At 33.6% G+C, this 15,504-nt stretch overlaps 3 protein-coding genes across 3 annotated transcripts; 2 read left to right on the plus strand and 1 right to left on the minus strand.

Moving 5' to 3' along the window:
- Positions 1-1,797: 1,797 nt before the first annotated feature.
- LOC106447866 lies at positions 1,798-5,384 on the minus strand. The gene is made up of 2 exons (XM_013889821.1): positions 4,063-5,384; positions 1,798-3,982 (listed from the first exon to the last, which is right to left on the minus strand). The coding sequence occupies exons 1-2, from the start codon at positions 5,382-5,384 to the stop codon at positions 1,798-1,800; spliced, it is 3,507 nt and encodes a 1,168-aa protein (XP_013745275.1).
- Positions 5,385-8,945: 3,561 nt separating this feature from the next.
- On the plus strand, positions 8,946-9,711 carry LOC111214991 (sigma factor binding protein 1, chloroplastic-like). Its single transcript, XM_022717925.2, has one exon. The coding sequence runs from the start codon at positions 9,062-9,064 to the stop codon at positions 9,524-9,526; it is 465 nt and encodes a 154-aa protein (XP_022573646.1). The 5' UTR covers positions 8,946-9,061; the 3' UTR covers positions 9,527-9,711.
- A 2,540-nt stretch (positions 9,712-12,251) lies between these two features.
- On the plus strand, positions 12,252-13,488 carry LOC111215323 (sigma factor binding protein 1, chloroplastic-like). The gene has a single exon (XM_022718784.2). The coding sequence runs from the start codon at positions 12,892-12,894 to the stop codon at positions 13,375-13,377; it is 486 nt and encodes a 161-aa protein (XP_022574505.1). The 5' UTR covers positions 12,252-12,891; the 3' UTR covers positions 13,378-13,488.
- Positions 13,489-15,504: the final 2,016 nt, after the last annotated feature.

Consider the following 15,504-nt stretch of genomic DNA (forward strand, 5'->3'; position numbering starts at 1 on the left):
ACAAGAAAAGTTAGCTGATAATTAGCTAAAAACTAAACCACAAAGAAATCAGGTTAAGAGAGGAAAAGGATTTGATCAAAAAAAAAAAAAGAGAGGAAAAGGTATTTATTTTATGAAATGGATTTTGTAATCATCAATTTTTTTTTTTTAACTTTGTCCGGAACCTTCTGGTCGGATGACAATGAGATTTTCTTATAATTGACTAGTATGGTCAACTTTTTTTTTTTTTTGGTTATTTTGGGATATTGTTACAGATCCCTTATATATTAAAAGAGAAGCATTGTAATAAATGCATTCACATTATAATAGACACGTGGCAGCCTCACAATGATTTGATAATACACATTATAGTCATAAATGTGTTCACACTAAGTACTTTGTGATTTTTTTAATATAAAACTCACATACATAGTTCCAATAAAACTCTGGATTTTTCGGTTCGAATAAAAATAGATAACGAATCAAAAGCCAAACTATATATATATTATTTTTATTGTTTACAGATAAAATTGAGCAAAATATTCATAAATTTTGATCCGATTTGTTATCCGTTTTGATTTGAACAAAAAAATCTTGATATTTGAAACTTTACGAAACAAATCAAATACTAAAATACAATATCCAAAAAAGAAGCAAATCACTAATACCAATATTTTTAGGAACATATATCTAATTCGATATGTTATATGCATATATATACATATATGAAAAGAATTATATATATATATATATATGTTATATATATTAACTTTATATCAGTTTTACAATATAAATTTATTATATTAGGTACTAGAATTAAAAGGTTATATAATGTTTTATTTTTGTAATAAAATGTTATTATTAAATTATTTTAAAATTTTTATTTTATTTACGAATCAAATCGGATATTCTTTAAAATTCTAAAACATTTCGGATATCGGAGTCACCGAATATCTAGGTGGCTAAAGATCGAATCGACAAGAATGCTTCCAAATATCCAGATACTTGATATGTGTCCACCCCTATTTACGAATATAATTTTATTTTCTTTTGATGAAAAAATGACTAATGTCAAGGTCTTTTTTATTTTAAATAAATTTTAATTTTATCTTTCATGTATTATTCTGAACAAAAATATCATTTAATATTAATTAAGAATATCTTTATATATTTTTCAACTATTTTTATATACTTTTTACATAAACATACATGTGCACCTTGATGTGAGCATCTTATAACTAAGTATTCACCACAGCTGAAGTATCTAATTTTTTTGAAAGTTGAAATATTTTTTCTTAATGTTTCTTTCACTACCGACCAAATTGTTGTGAAATGATTTGTCTTAATAATTTTCTTTTCTTTTTCTTAAACTATTATCTGTTTAAAAACTATAATATAAAACTATTAGTTCGACATGACGACTATCTAAACTTCATAATATGAAAATAAACATATAATATTTATTTTAGGTTTTTATCCGAAAAAACCAAAAAATCAAATGTTTTAACCGAATAAACTAAAATGAATATTAATTTAAAATAATAGTTATATTTTAGAAGATTAAAAACAAAAAAAAACGTAAAACCTAACCAATATCAAGATTAAACAGATTTATTGTCTTTTTTATTAAAAATAACGAAACTAATAATCACATCCCGCGCAAGGCGCGGGTTATTACCTAGTATTGTTTTTTTTTTTTTTTTTGTGTAAATGTTAAGATTTATACCATGCTTTTCAGTTTTTTAAGTTGTGGAAAACCACTTATTACAAGAAAAGAGATAACCAGGAAAAAGAGAGAATTCAACGAAAGGGGTAACATCATGGAGGCCGGAAGGTGAGGGAGAAGAAGATGGACAGAAGCGACGGATCTTGCGGACTTGAGGGAGCAATGGAAAGCAAACGATCCCGGATGAGTCTGTCAACTCGCGCAATGACTCCTGCTTCCGTGGAGGCAACGTGCTTGAAGATGCGGGAGTTTCTCTCTCGCCATGTGCAGTAGACAACAGTCTGCATCAACAATTTAATCACCACCTGTAGTCTTGGAGAGACAGCAACCTGGTTCAGAGAAAGGAGCTCCGCCACATCGATCATTGATGATGGAGCAGCTTGCCAATAACTTCCTGAAAAGTGAGCCCAAATAGCAGAGACAAAAGGGCACAAGAAGAATAAATGCTGGTGAGACTCCTGTCCCGAAGAACAGAGGACGCAAGCCGTAGACACTACCATGCCCCAAGAAGCCAGTCTGTCTCTGGTAGGAAGTCTAGAGAGAATAGCCATCCACACAACAAAGGAGCATCTAGGAATCTCTTCCTTAAACCATACCAACTCGAACCAAGGGACCTCTGGTGCAACCTCTCTGATACGGTGCCACGTTGCTTTAGAGGAAAACTTAGGAACATAATGATCTGTCCCATTACGCCATAAGAACTTGTCTGGTCCTTGAGTAGCATGCGGAGGAGACATGGTAGAGAGAACAATCTGCAGAGTCTCTGCCTCTTCAGACCTCGCCGGCGGGAGAGACCAAGCACCATTGAAAGTGGCTGCGAAAACCGTAGACTCCAGATGTAACCTCAGGTCCCGAGGCCCCCTGCTCCCCAAAGCCAAGATCAGAGGTCCTAGATCTGTCCAGAAATCATACCAGAAGCTTGCAACTCTTCCATCCCCGACACTGCATCTCAGAAATTCAGTTACGGTTTCTCTCATCTTGATCATACTCCTCACTGTTGGAGAAACTCTCTGTGAATCAGATATAGACCAATAACAGTGGTTATGAAAGACGTTGGCTTTAAGCCAAGCAACCCACAATGATCCAGCATCAGAGAAAAAATTCCAAACCCTTTTCAGGTCGAAAACTTTTTGAAATTCCTCCAGCCTTCTCAGCCCAAGTCCTCCCTCCTTCTTTGGTTTACAAATACTAGCCCAACTTACTCTAGCTCCAGCAGCAGAAGTCGTGCTATTATTCCACAAGAATGCTGAGCATAGGGAATCCACTTTCTCATAGAATCTCTTAGGCAAAGCAAATACGGAGCTCCAGAAGTTTACCATCCCATACACAACAGAGGCAACCAGTTGGATTTTCCCTGCATAAGACAGACTCTTAGCAGTCCAAGAATGCATTTTAGAGGTGATTCGTTCCAGAAACGGCTGCAAGGTGGCATAGCTGATCCTACTCGGATTCAAAGGGAGACCTAAGTACCTAGTAGGAAAGGTCCCAATCTTAAAACCCGAGATATCACTGATCACAGAAGCTTCAATATGAGAATAACCACCGAAGAATATTTCAGATTTTTCTGCGTTCATGTCGAGGCCTGTCCATTCTTTGAAGACAGAAATAACCTTTTTAATACCTGAAATTGAGTGTCTTGACCCATCTGAGAATACCAAGAGATCATCAGCGAACAACAAATGTGTAATCCTTGGATCGTGACACTTGGGGTGCAGGCGGATATCTCCATCATCGACAGCTTTTTCTAGTAGTCTGGACAGGGCCTCCATGGCAAGGATGAAGAGGTATGGAGAGATTGAGTCACCCTGTCGCAAACCTTTCTTTCCGGGGAAGAAACCAGCAAGCTCCCCGTTTATAGCCACAGAGAATCGAGGCGAAGTTATACACTCAGCTATCCAGGTAACAAAGATCGGAGGAAAATTCTGGGCCACAAGGAGTTTTAAGACAAAGTCCCAAGAGAGAGTGTCGAAGGCCTTTCTGATGTCCACCTTCAGCATACAGCTTCGCAGGCAGTTGGGTGATCTGTAAGTTCTGATCAGTTCCGAGGCGAGTAAAACATTTTCACCCAAACTCCTGCCTTTGAGAAAAGCCGCTTGATTCTTGGAAATGCTGGCCTGCAGGATCGGTTTCAGCCTGTTTGCCAAGATCTTTGTGATCACCTTATAAACGATGTTGCAACAGCTGATTGGCCTATAATCTTGGAGCCTACAAGCCTCAGCAGATTTTGGGATCAGCACAATGGTGGTTGTATTGAGATCCTTGAGCAAACGACCATTCCTGAAAAATTCCCCAATCGCAGCAATTATATCTGACACTCCACTGGATAGCCATCTGGACCAGGACTCTTGTTTAGGGGCATTGAAAAGATAGTTCCTTTAATCTCCACAGCAAGGACTTCTCTCTTCAAGTAGGCATGCTGAAGGTCTGAGCAGCTAAACATAAGTAGATCCCTAAGAGGACCAACGTCAATAGGAGAGGTAGGTAGTTCAGTCTCACCAAGAATTCCTTGAAAGTAAGAGGCAGCATGGGACTTTATCTCAGAAATTTCACCAAGAAAATTGCCTTGTCCATCTGTTAAATAATGAATATGATTCCTTGAGTTCCTTTGAGTGACTGAGTTGTGATAGAAGTTTGTATTCCTGTCTCCCACATCAGCCCATCTAACCCTTGATCTTTGTCTGTAGAATTTCTGCTCAGCATTCAAGAGAAGATTTAGTTTTCCTCTTTTCCTATGTTCTTCAGCTGCCAGCACTTGGTCTGGCCGAGTTAGGAGAGCCAGTTGTAGGCTTCCAACCTTTCCTGATTGCTCCTTCACCCTCTCAGAGATCCCACTGAAGTGTCGTTTGTTAAGGTTCCTCATGTCTTTCTTCAGCATCTTCATTGTTCTGACCAGCCTAAACTGAGCTGTACCTGAGATAGACCCTGGGTTCCAAGCAGCAGAGACAACTGAGGAGTAGTCTGGATGATCGATGATATGATGGAAGAACTTGAAGGGCTTTTTTGATTGGCGCCTGAGAGAGGGAATTTTGATGATGCAAGGAGAATGATCCGATTGCCCAGGCTCCAAGAATTCCGCATAAGAATCTGGAAATCGTGTAGCCCAATTCTGATTAATAAGGGCATGATCGATCCTCGTCGATATAGGGTTTGCGTCACTGTTATTCCACCAAGTGAAAGGAGCTCCCTTAGCTTGAGCCTCAAACAGTTCTGCGTCCTGGATGGCAAGGTTCATGTCTTCCATACCAGCATCATCAATAACTCTAGATGGATAACCTGAATGGTGAGAGAGCCTCAAAATCTGGTTAAAGTCTCCTACTACCGACCATGGAGCATCTGCCATTGCTTGAATCCCATGTATTAGCGATAATTCTTCCCACAACTCCTGTCTTTCCCCCACTTCGTTGAAGCCATAAACAAACGTGACGGTAAAGTTCATGTTTTGCGCCAAAATATGAATTCCACAAGTAACCGCTTGAGCAGATGACTTGTATATAAAAACTGAGACCGAGGGATCCCATATTACTACTATCCGACCGGAACTGTTGTGCTCGTAGTTCCCAAAAAACTTCCACCCTGCCGGAATAGCACTTCGGATTCTAACTTCATTACTACTTTGAATATGCGTTTCAAGAAACGCTCCAAAAAGAGGTCTATGAATATTAATCCAGTCTTTGACCATGATGTGGCGTCTATCACTGTTTAGTCCTCTGACATTCCACACAAAAAATATCGACATACTAATTATTGGGAGGATTTGGCCCTGCGGCCGCTCTGTCTGCGGTTAACCAGATAGAAAGGATCGTCGGTATCCCGACCATAGTTGTCATACCAAGCCCCCCCGGCCTCTGCTGGGAGACTTGTCTGCTCATCAGATGAAGGATTGTCTCTTACTACAGCATCACTCCCACCTGCGGCCCCTATAGCACCTTCAGAATCAGAATGTAATTCCCTTCGATCTGGAGCTAGGTCCTGAGGATCCTCAGAGTTACCCACTATGACACTCTTTGGATGACCAGCCTCAGATAACTGTTTCGAGTCACTAGCAGTAGGGATCAAAGTCTCCTGAGCCACAACTGAGATCTCCCCTTCTTCTACCTCAGTTACGACGTAAGCAGTTTGAGGAGGAGTCCCTTTGTTTGAGGTTCTAGCACGGCTCGGGCGAGATCTGTTTCTGGCTTTAGTTTCTGTACCAACTGGGCTTGATGATCTCTTCCTTGCGGATGCAGACCCCGGGCTGACAGTACGACATTTGTTCTGAAGGTGACCGAACTTCTTGCACAACTCACACTTCATAGGGAGCCACGGGTAAGTGACAGAGATTTCCGTTTCCTTACCATTGGAGTACCCTGAAATTATCTTGTGCGGCAGCGGTTTTGTAAGATCGACTTTTACATAAAGCTTAGCCACCTTGAAGTTTAGTTTTCTCTCTGTTTCAGGAGCTAGAGACACTGGTTTTCCCACCGCTGTAGCAAGTCTACCGAGGCTTTCCTTGTTAAACAGCAGGTAGGGAACTTCTCTCAGTTCCACTGGGATCACCGCTGATGTTAGTGGAGCTTCCTCGGGATTGAACTCAGGGGACCAAGGCGCTACGAACATCGGGAACCCAGCCACCTTCCAGCAGGTACGTCCCAGCAGCATCTCTCTTGTTTTAACACATGAGACACGAAGCAGGTATTCACCATCACCAACGTTATGAACAAAAATTCTTGGACCAGCTTTATGAACCTAGTATTGTTGTAAAACCTTGTCCATCCATTCATTGATGGTACGATGTTGATTTTTAGAAAATCAACTTTGTTATACCAGGTCCTGCAACTTTTTAGAAATTATCTAGGTCGTATGTGGACATTACTAATGTTGTATTATTATGTCACCTTCGATGTAATCTATCTTTTACACCTTGAAGGAAACTAGGGAAAGAAAAATACTCTAGCATCATTTTTTTCCACAAGGAACACAAAAGTCGTTTGGACCGTCTACTTGGACGTCAACGCTCGTGCTCACTTTCAGAGTTCACCGCGTATGACTTTTGTTTATTAATTTTTCTTTAAATGGTGACCAAAAAATTAAACTTTAAAACTATTCTTTTTCCATAATTCTAAAAATCAGTCCGGACGCCTGCCTCCGCTTAAGCAGAAAATCGGTTTAAGCCGAATTATTTTTGACTAAAATCCGATTAATACGATTTAAATATTTTGCATAGGTTTAAATCGTTTTAAATCAATTTAAATCGATTTACATTAGTTTAAATATGTAAAATTAAATAACAATGCTAGTAAATTATTTTAAATCAATTTAAATCATTTTCAATTTAACCCAAACCCGTCCCCTTAAATCGATTGTCAATTTTTTTTGGTATATCTAGTTATGATAATTCATTAAAAAAATTATAACTAAACCCAAAAACTAAATTATCTTATATATATATATATATATATATAATAAACCAATAATTTGTTAAAACCTAGGTCTTGTCTAGATCATGAATAGTCTGCATAATCGTTAATCCTCGACAGAACGTCTAATTACCGCTTAGCAATTTTTTGAACATTGTCTTTCTTACAATTCTTACCCAAAAGAGATAACACCAACAGCTAATTTTCATGATTATTTATTACAAATTATGAAAATTATATTTTCAACTTAACCGTTAATTTTACTTTTCTTATGAGTATCTAGTTTAACAATTTTACTTTCACTATGGTGAAGATTTCATGTAAGTTTTTCTTCATTATTCCAGCGTAATTGTTTAGTAAATTGTTTTCTCGCAATTTGAACATTTAATCTCTTAATATAAAAACATTAATAAACTTTCAATCAAACTGCGTGTAGACTAGGCTGTAGTTAAAAATACTATGCATCTCAAACCTTTTAAGGTCTATAACAATCGAATTTCTCAATTGTACGAAAAAATCTTTCAATCTATATTAGAGCATCTGGAAATATCTAAATACTTATAAAATCTACGATAATATGTATTAGAAACTAACTATATACGTATATACAGAAGAAAAAAACAATATAGATGAAATGTATTATTACGAAATTTATATTCGTGTAAACATGATACTCTTTTGTAGCCTTGGGCATATTGGTATGTGTTCAGGTTTGGGTCGGGCACTTCAGTATAGGAGTTTAGAATCCGTTTGAGTATTTTTTATGTATCGTATCGTATCGTATCGAGTTCTCATAATTTTAGTTCGAGTTTGGTTATTTTGGAGCGGGTTCAGATATTTAGATTTTCGAAAAAAAAAGATTCAAATTATTCATTTCTCAAGTTTCTTGTACTTAAAAAATTTACCATTTTCTTGTACTTAAAAGTTTACCATTAAATTAACTGATTTTTAATTTTTAATAGGTTAGAAGATTAATAAGTTTGATAACAAAATTTTGAAAATATAAAGACAATAATTTGGTTGTTATTTTGAAAATTCGGATGCAACTTTTGTTAATGCATGAAACAAGAAGCCTGACATGTATTTTAAATGAATAGCAAATCACTTTTGTCCGTAATTGTATTTATATTATCTGATCTTAAGCCATGTGCATCATCAATATAAATATTTTGAATAAAATGTAAATTGAGAATATAAGATTAAATATACATATGTTTGGTTATCTTTAGATATCAAATTCAAATTTGGATATCCAATCTTTCCTAACTCGATAACTGGTTCCAGTATTTTCTATATTTTTGTTCAATTTTTGGTTTGAATTTTTTAGATCGGTTTGTATTCGGTTTTTGAATCCGTGTAAAATTTCCGAGCCTACTTTTTGGGAAAAACTTAATGGTGTCCCCTATTCTCGAATCTATTCGACTATTCAAGAACACACGAATCTGTACCAACATTAAAATGTTTCTGCAATCATGTATACGTTGCTTTTTCTTCCAACAATGATGTAATTTTCCATCTTAAATTCATAATCACTGGTTGCGTGACGTGATCTCGTATGATATACGGTGATGTCATAAAAGAGACGTCATATTTTATATGAAAGCGGTATTCAGTATTCACGTATCACGTGAAGGAGATCCATGACCATGAGCCGCCTGGCCATGCTCACCACTGATTCCTTCTATTTCTCATCATGCGTGGGATACACGCTTCACTATCCACATGTAGATATGTGGAATGATTCCACCTATCCGAAGGCACGTGAGGTACACGAACCTATCTCTTGTTTCGTTTCTCCTTCGGTCTTTCCCATTAGTTTCCACTCTCCTTCCAAAAAGCATAAAGAAAATGTTATATATATACTTACGATGATGCTAGAGATTAATTAAAATTTATAAATAACTGTACAAGTATAAACAGAAGATATAAGCTCATCTGGATTCTCTCACCGGCAAACAACATGAAGTCATCATCATCATCGTCATGGACGTTTCTCACGACCACAAGCTTAGACCAGAGAAACCCATCTCCGGTCGTTACATCAAAGCAAATGAAGAAGACGGCTTCAAGGAACAAACCCATCAAAGTGCGTTACATATCAAACCCCATGAGGGTCAAAACATGTGCGTCCAAGTTTAGAGAACTCGTACAAGAACTCACCGGCCAAGACGCCGTCGATCTTGAGCTTGAGCCCGAGTTTTCCCCTTCCGCGGTATCCGACCACAGCCCTTCTCCGCCGCCGCCGGAGACTTTTGCGCCACATATTCCTCATCAGGAGCCGTTCGATGATCTGGTAGCTGGCTACTATGAGCCGTTGGATGGGGAAGAGATGTTCTTGTCGCAGATGTCGAGAGGTTTTTCTGGATATTTCTCGAATGAGTTTTACAATGTGAATGACTATCTTGGAAGAATCGATTCTTTGTGAAAATATTCTGGAGTATTTAGGGGTTTCAAGTACATATCTATACAATTATGAATTGCCATACATATATTTAAATTGATGCATGTATATTAATTACTTATACCAAGGTTTGTGAAGAGAATTATAAGGGAAATTAAGTCACTTGTAAAAGGTTTGAATGAACCTCTTGATTTATTGTTTTTGTTAGATAATTTTGATATTTGTTTTTCGAAAAAAAATTATTTAAGGGAAATTGGCACACATATACATAACAAACAACAAAATTAATTTTATATACATAACAACTCTTAAGCTATGATATTTGTGTAATAATTGCCATATTACCCTTTACCACATTTACTTGAACATTTTTTTTTCTTCTTCTTACAAATATGTTTCTCCCTTTTGTTTTTAATTGATTTCAACTTCTGCTACAACACTTATTAAACTTTGTATTTTACATATTAAAAAATATATTTTTTTCTTCACATAAAATGTTTTAAAACTTTCAAAACAAATTTATATTTTACAAATTGTATAAGATATTTCATTAACGCAGTTTTAATTCTATACTATCATAAACAGGTAGTATAGATTTATCTCTCTCTCTCTCTCTCCGTCTCTCTCTGACTCTCTCTCTCTCTCTCCCTCTCCCCTCTCTCTCTCTCCTTCCCTCCCTCCCTCCCTCCACTACACTACACTTTGTGTGAACATTGTTTATCTATTCCATATACACATCATAAATAGAATAGTCTTTCTTATCCGATGTGTTGTGTTCATGCTCATGCGCTGTAAAGGAAAAAAATGTCCACTTATGTAATCAATTGACACAATTAGCAAGAGATGGCTATATTCTTAATTCTTTTTCTATTATGATTATCTCACAAATTCACCCTTTATTTAAATGCCTGAAAGTTATAAATGAACAAAATGTCACAAGCCAGAAGAAAATGATACTACATTTTGCAAATATATCAAACTCAAATTTTAATTAAAGCGATAATTTTAAAATTTTGGATATCCATGATATCAAGAAAATATGTTAATTATAAACTAGTGTTTTGAATTCTATTAACTCAATAATTTATGTGTCACGTGAAAATCTACCTATAAAGAAACTTAGAGATTTGACCAAAAAAAAAGAAACTTAGAGATAACGTGTACTACAAAATTTATATTTGTGTAAAAACAGAAGTATTTTTAGAGAAATATTGTAATAAATGCGTTCACACTATAATAGATAGTGACAACTTCAAAATTTTAAAATTTTGTATATCCATGATATCAAGAAAATATGTTAATTATAAACTAGTGTTTTGAATTCTATTAACTCAATAATTTATGTGTCACGTGAAAATCTACCTATAAAGAAACTTAGAGATTTGACCCAAAAAAAAAGAAACTTAGAGATATACGTGTACTACAAAATTTATATTTGTGTAAAAATAGAATTATTTTTAGAGAAATATTGTAATAAATGCGTTCACACTATAATAGATAGTGACAACTTCACATGATTTGTGAAACACGCTGACATGTCACGTGCGGAGAGCTTCCAATCCATAGTCTACATAAATATGTTCACATTATATACTTTACGTTTTGTTTTCAAATACAAAACTCACATGTAAGATTCTAATAAAACTCACATGTAAGATTCCAATAAAACTCACACTATCCAGATTTTTTGATTTGAATCAAAAAGGATAATGAATCGAAAGTCCATTTATACATATGTTATTTTTACTATTTAGGGATAGGCTGGACAAAATATTTGTCAATTATTTATTCGATTCGTTATCTATTTTATTTGAACTGAAAAATCTAGATATCCGTAATACTACGAAGTAAATCAAATAGTAAAACACAATATCTGTAAACTAAGCAAATAAAAAATACTAATATTTTTAGGAATATCCGATTCGATCCATTATATGCATATATATACATATATTTAAAGAATTAATTATATAAGTTATATATATATATATATTATAGTTTATATAACTTTTACAATTTTTTATTATTAAATTTATTACATTAGTTATTAGAATTTTAAAAGTTAAATAATAATTTATTTTTCTAATGAAATATTATTATTTTATATTATTTTTAGATTTTTTATTTATTTTTCAAAATTTTATTTTAATTACGGATCAAATAGGATATCCGTGAAAATTCTAACATTTTCCGGATATCCGAGACACCGAATATCCTGGTGACTACGTATCGAATCGGCATGAATACCTCCAAATACTTGGATATTTGATCAGTGTCTACCCCTATTTACAGATACAATTTGATTTTTCTATATGAAAGAAAATTCACTAATGTCTAGGCTTATTTTTTTTAATTAATTTTATTTTAAGAATTTTATCTTTCATATGTTATTTTAAATAAAAATGTCATTTAATATTGATTAACAATATCTTTATATATTTACCTACCACTTTTATATACTTTACATACACATACATGTAGACAATGACGTGAACACCTATATAATTAAATATTCACCACAACTAAAGTATTTTATTCTCGTGGAAGTTGAAATACATATTTTTAATATTTTTTTCACTATCGACCAAATTGTAGTGAAATAATTTGTCTTAATCATTTTATTTTATTTTTTCGTTTCTATAGCTATTATATATTTAGAAGCTATAATATAAAACCATTGGTTCGACATCAGAACTATCTAAAATTCATTTAACATGAAACCAAACAAATAATATTTTTTTTTGTTATCACCGGAAAAACAATAAACATCAAAGATTTGAACCGAACAAACCAAAATAAATATTAATTTAGAATTATAGCTATATTTTAGGAAATTAAAAACAAAAACATAAAACTAATCTAAAACCGAATCGATATTCAAATTAAACAAATTTAATGTTTCTTTATTAAAAAATAATAAAAATAATAATCACATTCCGCATAAGGTGTGCGGATTATTACCTAGTTGGACTACTAAAAGATCAAACGAATCTGTGCGAACATTAAAAAGTTTCTCCAAACACGTATGCTGTGTTTTTTTCCAACAATGATCGAATTTTCCATTTTAACGACTGGTTGCCTGTCGTCATCTCATATGATAGGCGGTGATGTCATAAAAGACGTCATATGTTATGTGAAACCGGTATTCACGTGGAGGAGCTTCAACGAGATAGCTCCATGACCATCCAAGTGCAGATTTTTCGAATGATTCCACCCGAAGGCACGTGAGGTACACGAACCTCTCTTGTTTCGTTTCTCCTTTTGGTCTTTCCCATTAATTTCCACTCTCCTTCCAAAGAGCTAAAATAAAATGTTATATATGATGATGATGATGATGCTAGAGGTTAATTTAAAGGTATAAGATACAAACACATCTGGATTAAAACAACATGAAGTCATCATCATCATGGACGTTTCTCACGACCACAAGCTTAGACCAGAGAAACCCATCTCGAGTTTCGAAAAAAACACCGAAGCAAATGAAGAAGACGGCTTCAAGGAACAAACCCATCAAAGTGCGTTACATATCGAACCCCATGAGAGTTAAAACTTGTGCCTCCAAGTTTAGAGAGCTCGTACAAGAGCTCACCGGCCAAGACGCCGTCGATCTTGAGCTTGAGCCCGAGTTTTCCCCTTCTGCGGTATCCGACGACAGCTCTTCTCCGCCGCCGCCGGAAAATCTTGCGCCACGTGATCTTCATCAGGAGCCGTTCGATGATTGGGTGACTGGCAACTATGAGCCGTTGGATGGGGAAGAGATGTTTGTGTCGCAGTTGTCGGGAGGTTTTTCTGGATATTTCTCGAATGAGTTTTACACTGGGGATGTGGATGGCTTGGGAAAAATCGATCTATGTGAAGATATTCTGAGTATTTAGGGGGTTCAAGTAGATATCTATACAATTATCAAATGTCATTATGGTACATATGTTTAAACTGATATTCTCTGTATACTAATAATGTAGTATTACAACATGTTTTCGTAGCCACGTGATTATTTTTAAAATTGTTAGAAAAATAAATTAGTCCATATAAATATATACTATACTTTTTATTAAAGTAAAATTAGTTAGTAGTGTACGAAAAAAATATTTTTTCTTTCCTTACATAAAAGATATAGAATTAACTAATATGATTAACATATGTATAACAATTAATGATTATGAATAATACATATTTGATAAAAAAATTATATCCTCTCTTTTTGTTTAATTTTAAATTATTAAAAGAAATTAAACAATTACTTTAAGCATATAATAAAAAAAATAGATTTTTTCTTATATGTTATATTTAAAAATTTTAAAAACGACTATAAATGATAAAAGTCTCACATTGAAAATTTTGTGATCAATAGTTTAATTTTACAAAGAATCATATATCGTAAGGGTGGGCGTTCGGATATCCGTTCGAATTCCTATCAGGTATTTAGTATTTTCGGATATTTCAGTATAAAGGTATAGAAACCGTTCGGGTATTTCTACACTTCGGATCAGTTTCTGGTATTTTATGTTTGGGTTCCGATATTTTAGGTCGGGTTCAGATATTTAAATTTTGAAGAAAAAATAAATAAATTATTCATTGTTTAAGTTTTTTGTATTTAAAATATACTCTTAACTTAACTGATTTTATAACTTTTAAAAGATTAAACTGTTAATAGGTTTAGAGATAAAACTTTTAAAATATAAAGAAACTAATTTAGTTGTTGTTTTGAAATTTTAGATTCAACTTTTGTTAATGCAAGAAACAAGAGATTGATATGTAAAGTGAGTAGCAAATGATTTTGTCCATAATTATATGTATATTATCTAATTTTGAGCAATGTGCATCATTAATATAAATATTTTGAATAAAATGATAGAAGTAAACTAGAAATATAGGGTTAAGTATAATTATGTTTGGTTATCTTCGGATATTCATTCTCGTCCGGATATTATCCGTTGGGGTTCAGATATTACCCGTTTGGACTCACAAATCTCACATTAATTTTTTTGTGATTAACGGTTTAAATTTTTGTTACAAAAACGTATAAATATTAAAAAAATATATATGAATAGGAAGTGTCAATAATAAATATTTATATTAAAATATACTACGCATTTATGTCAATATCATTAAAGTTGAATTTATACCATATAAAGTACATAAAATGATTGTCTTTATTTACTTACCAAAAACGTAATTGTAAATTATCAAAAGCTATTGGTTTTAATTTATGTGCTTACTCTAATGTATATACTTTTATGCATACAAATTATTTTTTAAATAGGTGGTTTCTATTATCTTATTTGATCATGACAATTCTAGAAACACTCTTCTTCAAATCAAAGTGATTTTTATATATATATAATTTCATTCAGATAAAATAATTTAGTCTTGATTTTTATTCCTTAAAAGCTTTGAATGAAATATCATGACAAGATGATTCCAATCAACTCATTTTGAGTTTGTTCGAAGAATGAGAGATTTGATCATTCGTCTAATATTTGTTTCTCCCTAATACCATATCTAGCTTTATAATTGTAAGAATGATAGATTTAAAACTATTAGTTATATGTTTTTTGGTTTATCATTTAATAAATCAAACAATTCTTAGTTTATACATAGTTTACATATACTAGAATGGTAAAATATTATATATATTTTATCTGTATATTCTTAAGTAACTAAACCTCAAAAGTGTAGGCTAATATAATAAGTAATTTTTTTATTGCTATAGAATTAGATGATTTTTATACCGAACTGGTGAATATATACTAGACATACATTTATATTTCGAGTATGCACTTATATTCTCTAACAACTTGATATATTAGATTTGAACATTGACCTGTGAATAGAGTTTTCCGGTGATTTTCTTCAAAATTTTGATTCTTAGATAAGTATCTGGAGTGAAACTAATTTTTACAGATGTCCATCTTTTTAAAGTGACACTTATGCAATTCACTGAATTCATAGAAATTTTTTAAAAAAGAAACTAATTAAATTCATATCAATGAAACATTGAG

This window comes from Brassica napus, chromosome A4 (genome assembly GCF_020379485.1).
Source record: "Brassica napus cultivar Da-Ae chromosome A4, Da-Ae, whole genome shotgun sequence".
NCBI classification, from domain to species: Eukaryota; Viridiplantae; Streptophyta; class Magnoliopsida; order Brassicales; family Brassicaceae; genus Brassica; species Brassica napus.

What these genes read in the sequence shown, in the direction of transcription:
- LOC106447866 (XM_013889821.1), bottom strand. Translation starts at nt 5,384, where the DNA reads ATGGTCAAAGACTGGATTAATATTCATAGACCTCTTTTTGGAGCGTTT. An exon ending in AAAGGAACTATCTTTTCAAT is followed by an intron (nt 3,983 to 4,062) that starts GCCCCTAAACAA and finishes GGAATTTTTCAG; the next exon opens with GAATGGTCGTTTGCTCAAGG.
- LOC111214991 (XM_022717925.2), top strand. Translation starts at nt 9,062, where the DNA reads ATGAAGTCATCATCATCATCGTCATGGACGTTTCTCACGACCACAAGC.
- LOC111215323 (XM_022718784.2), top strand. Translation starts at nt 12,892, where the DNA reads ATGAAGTCATCATCATCATGGACGTTTCTCACGACCACAAGCTTAGAC.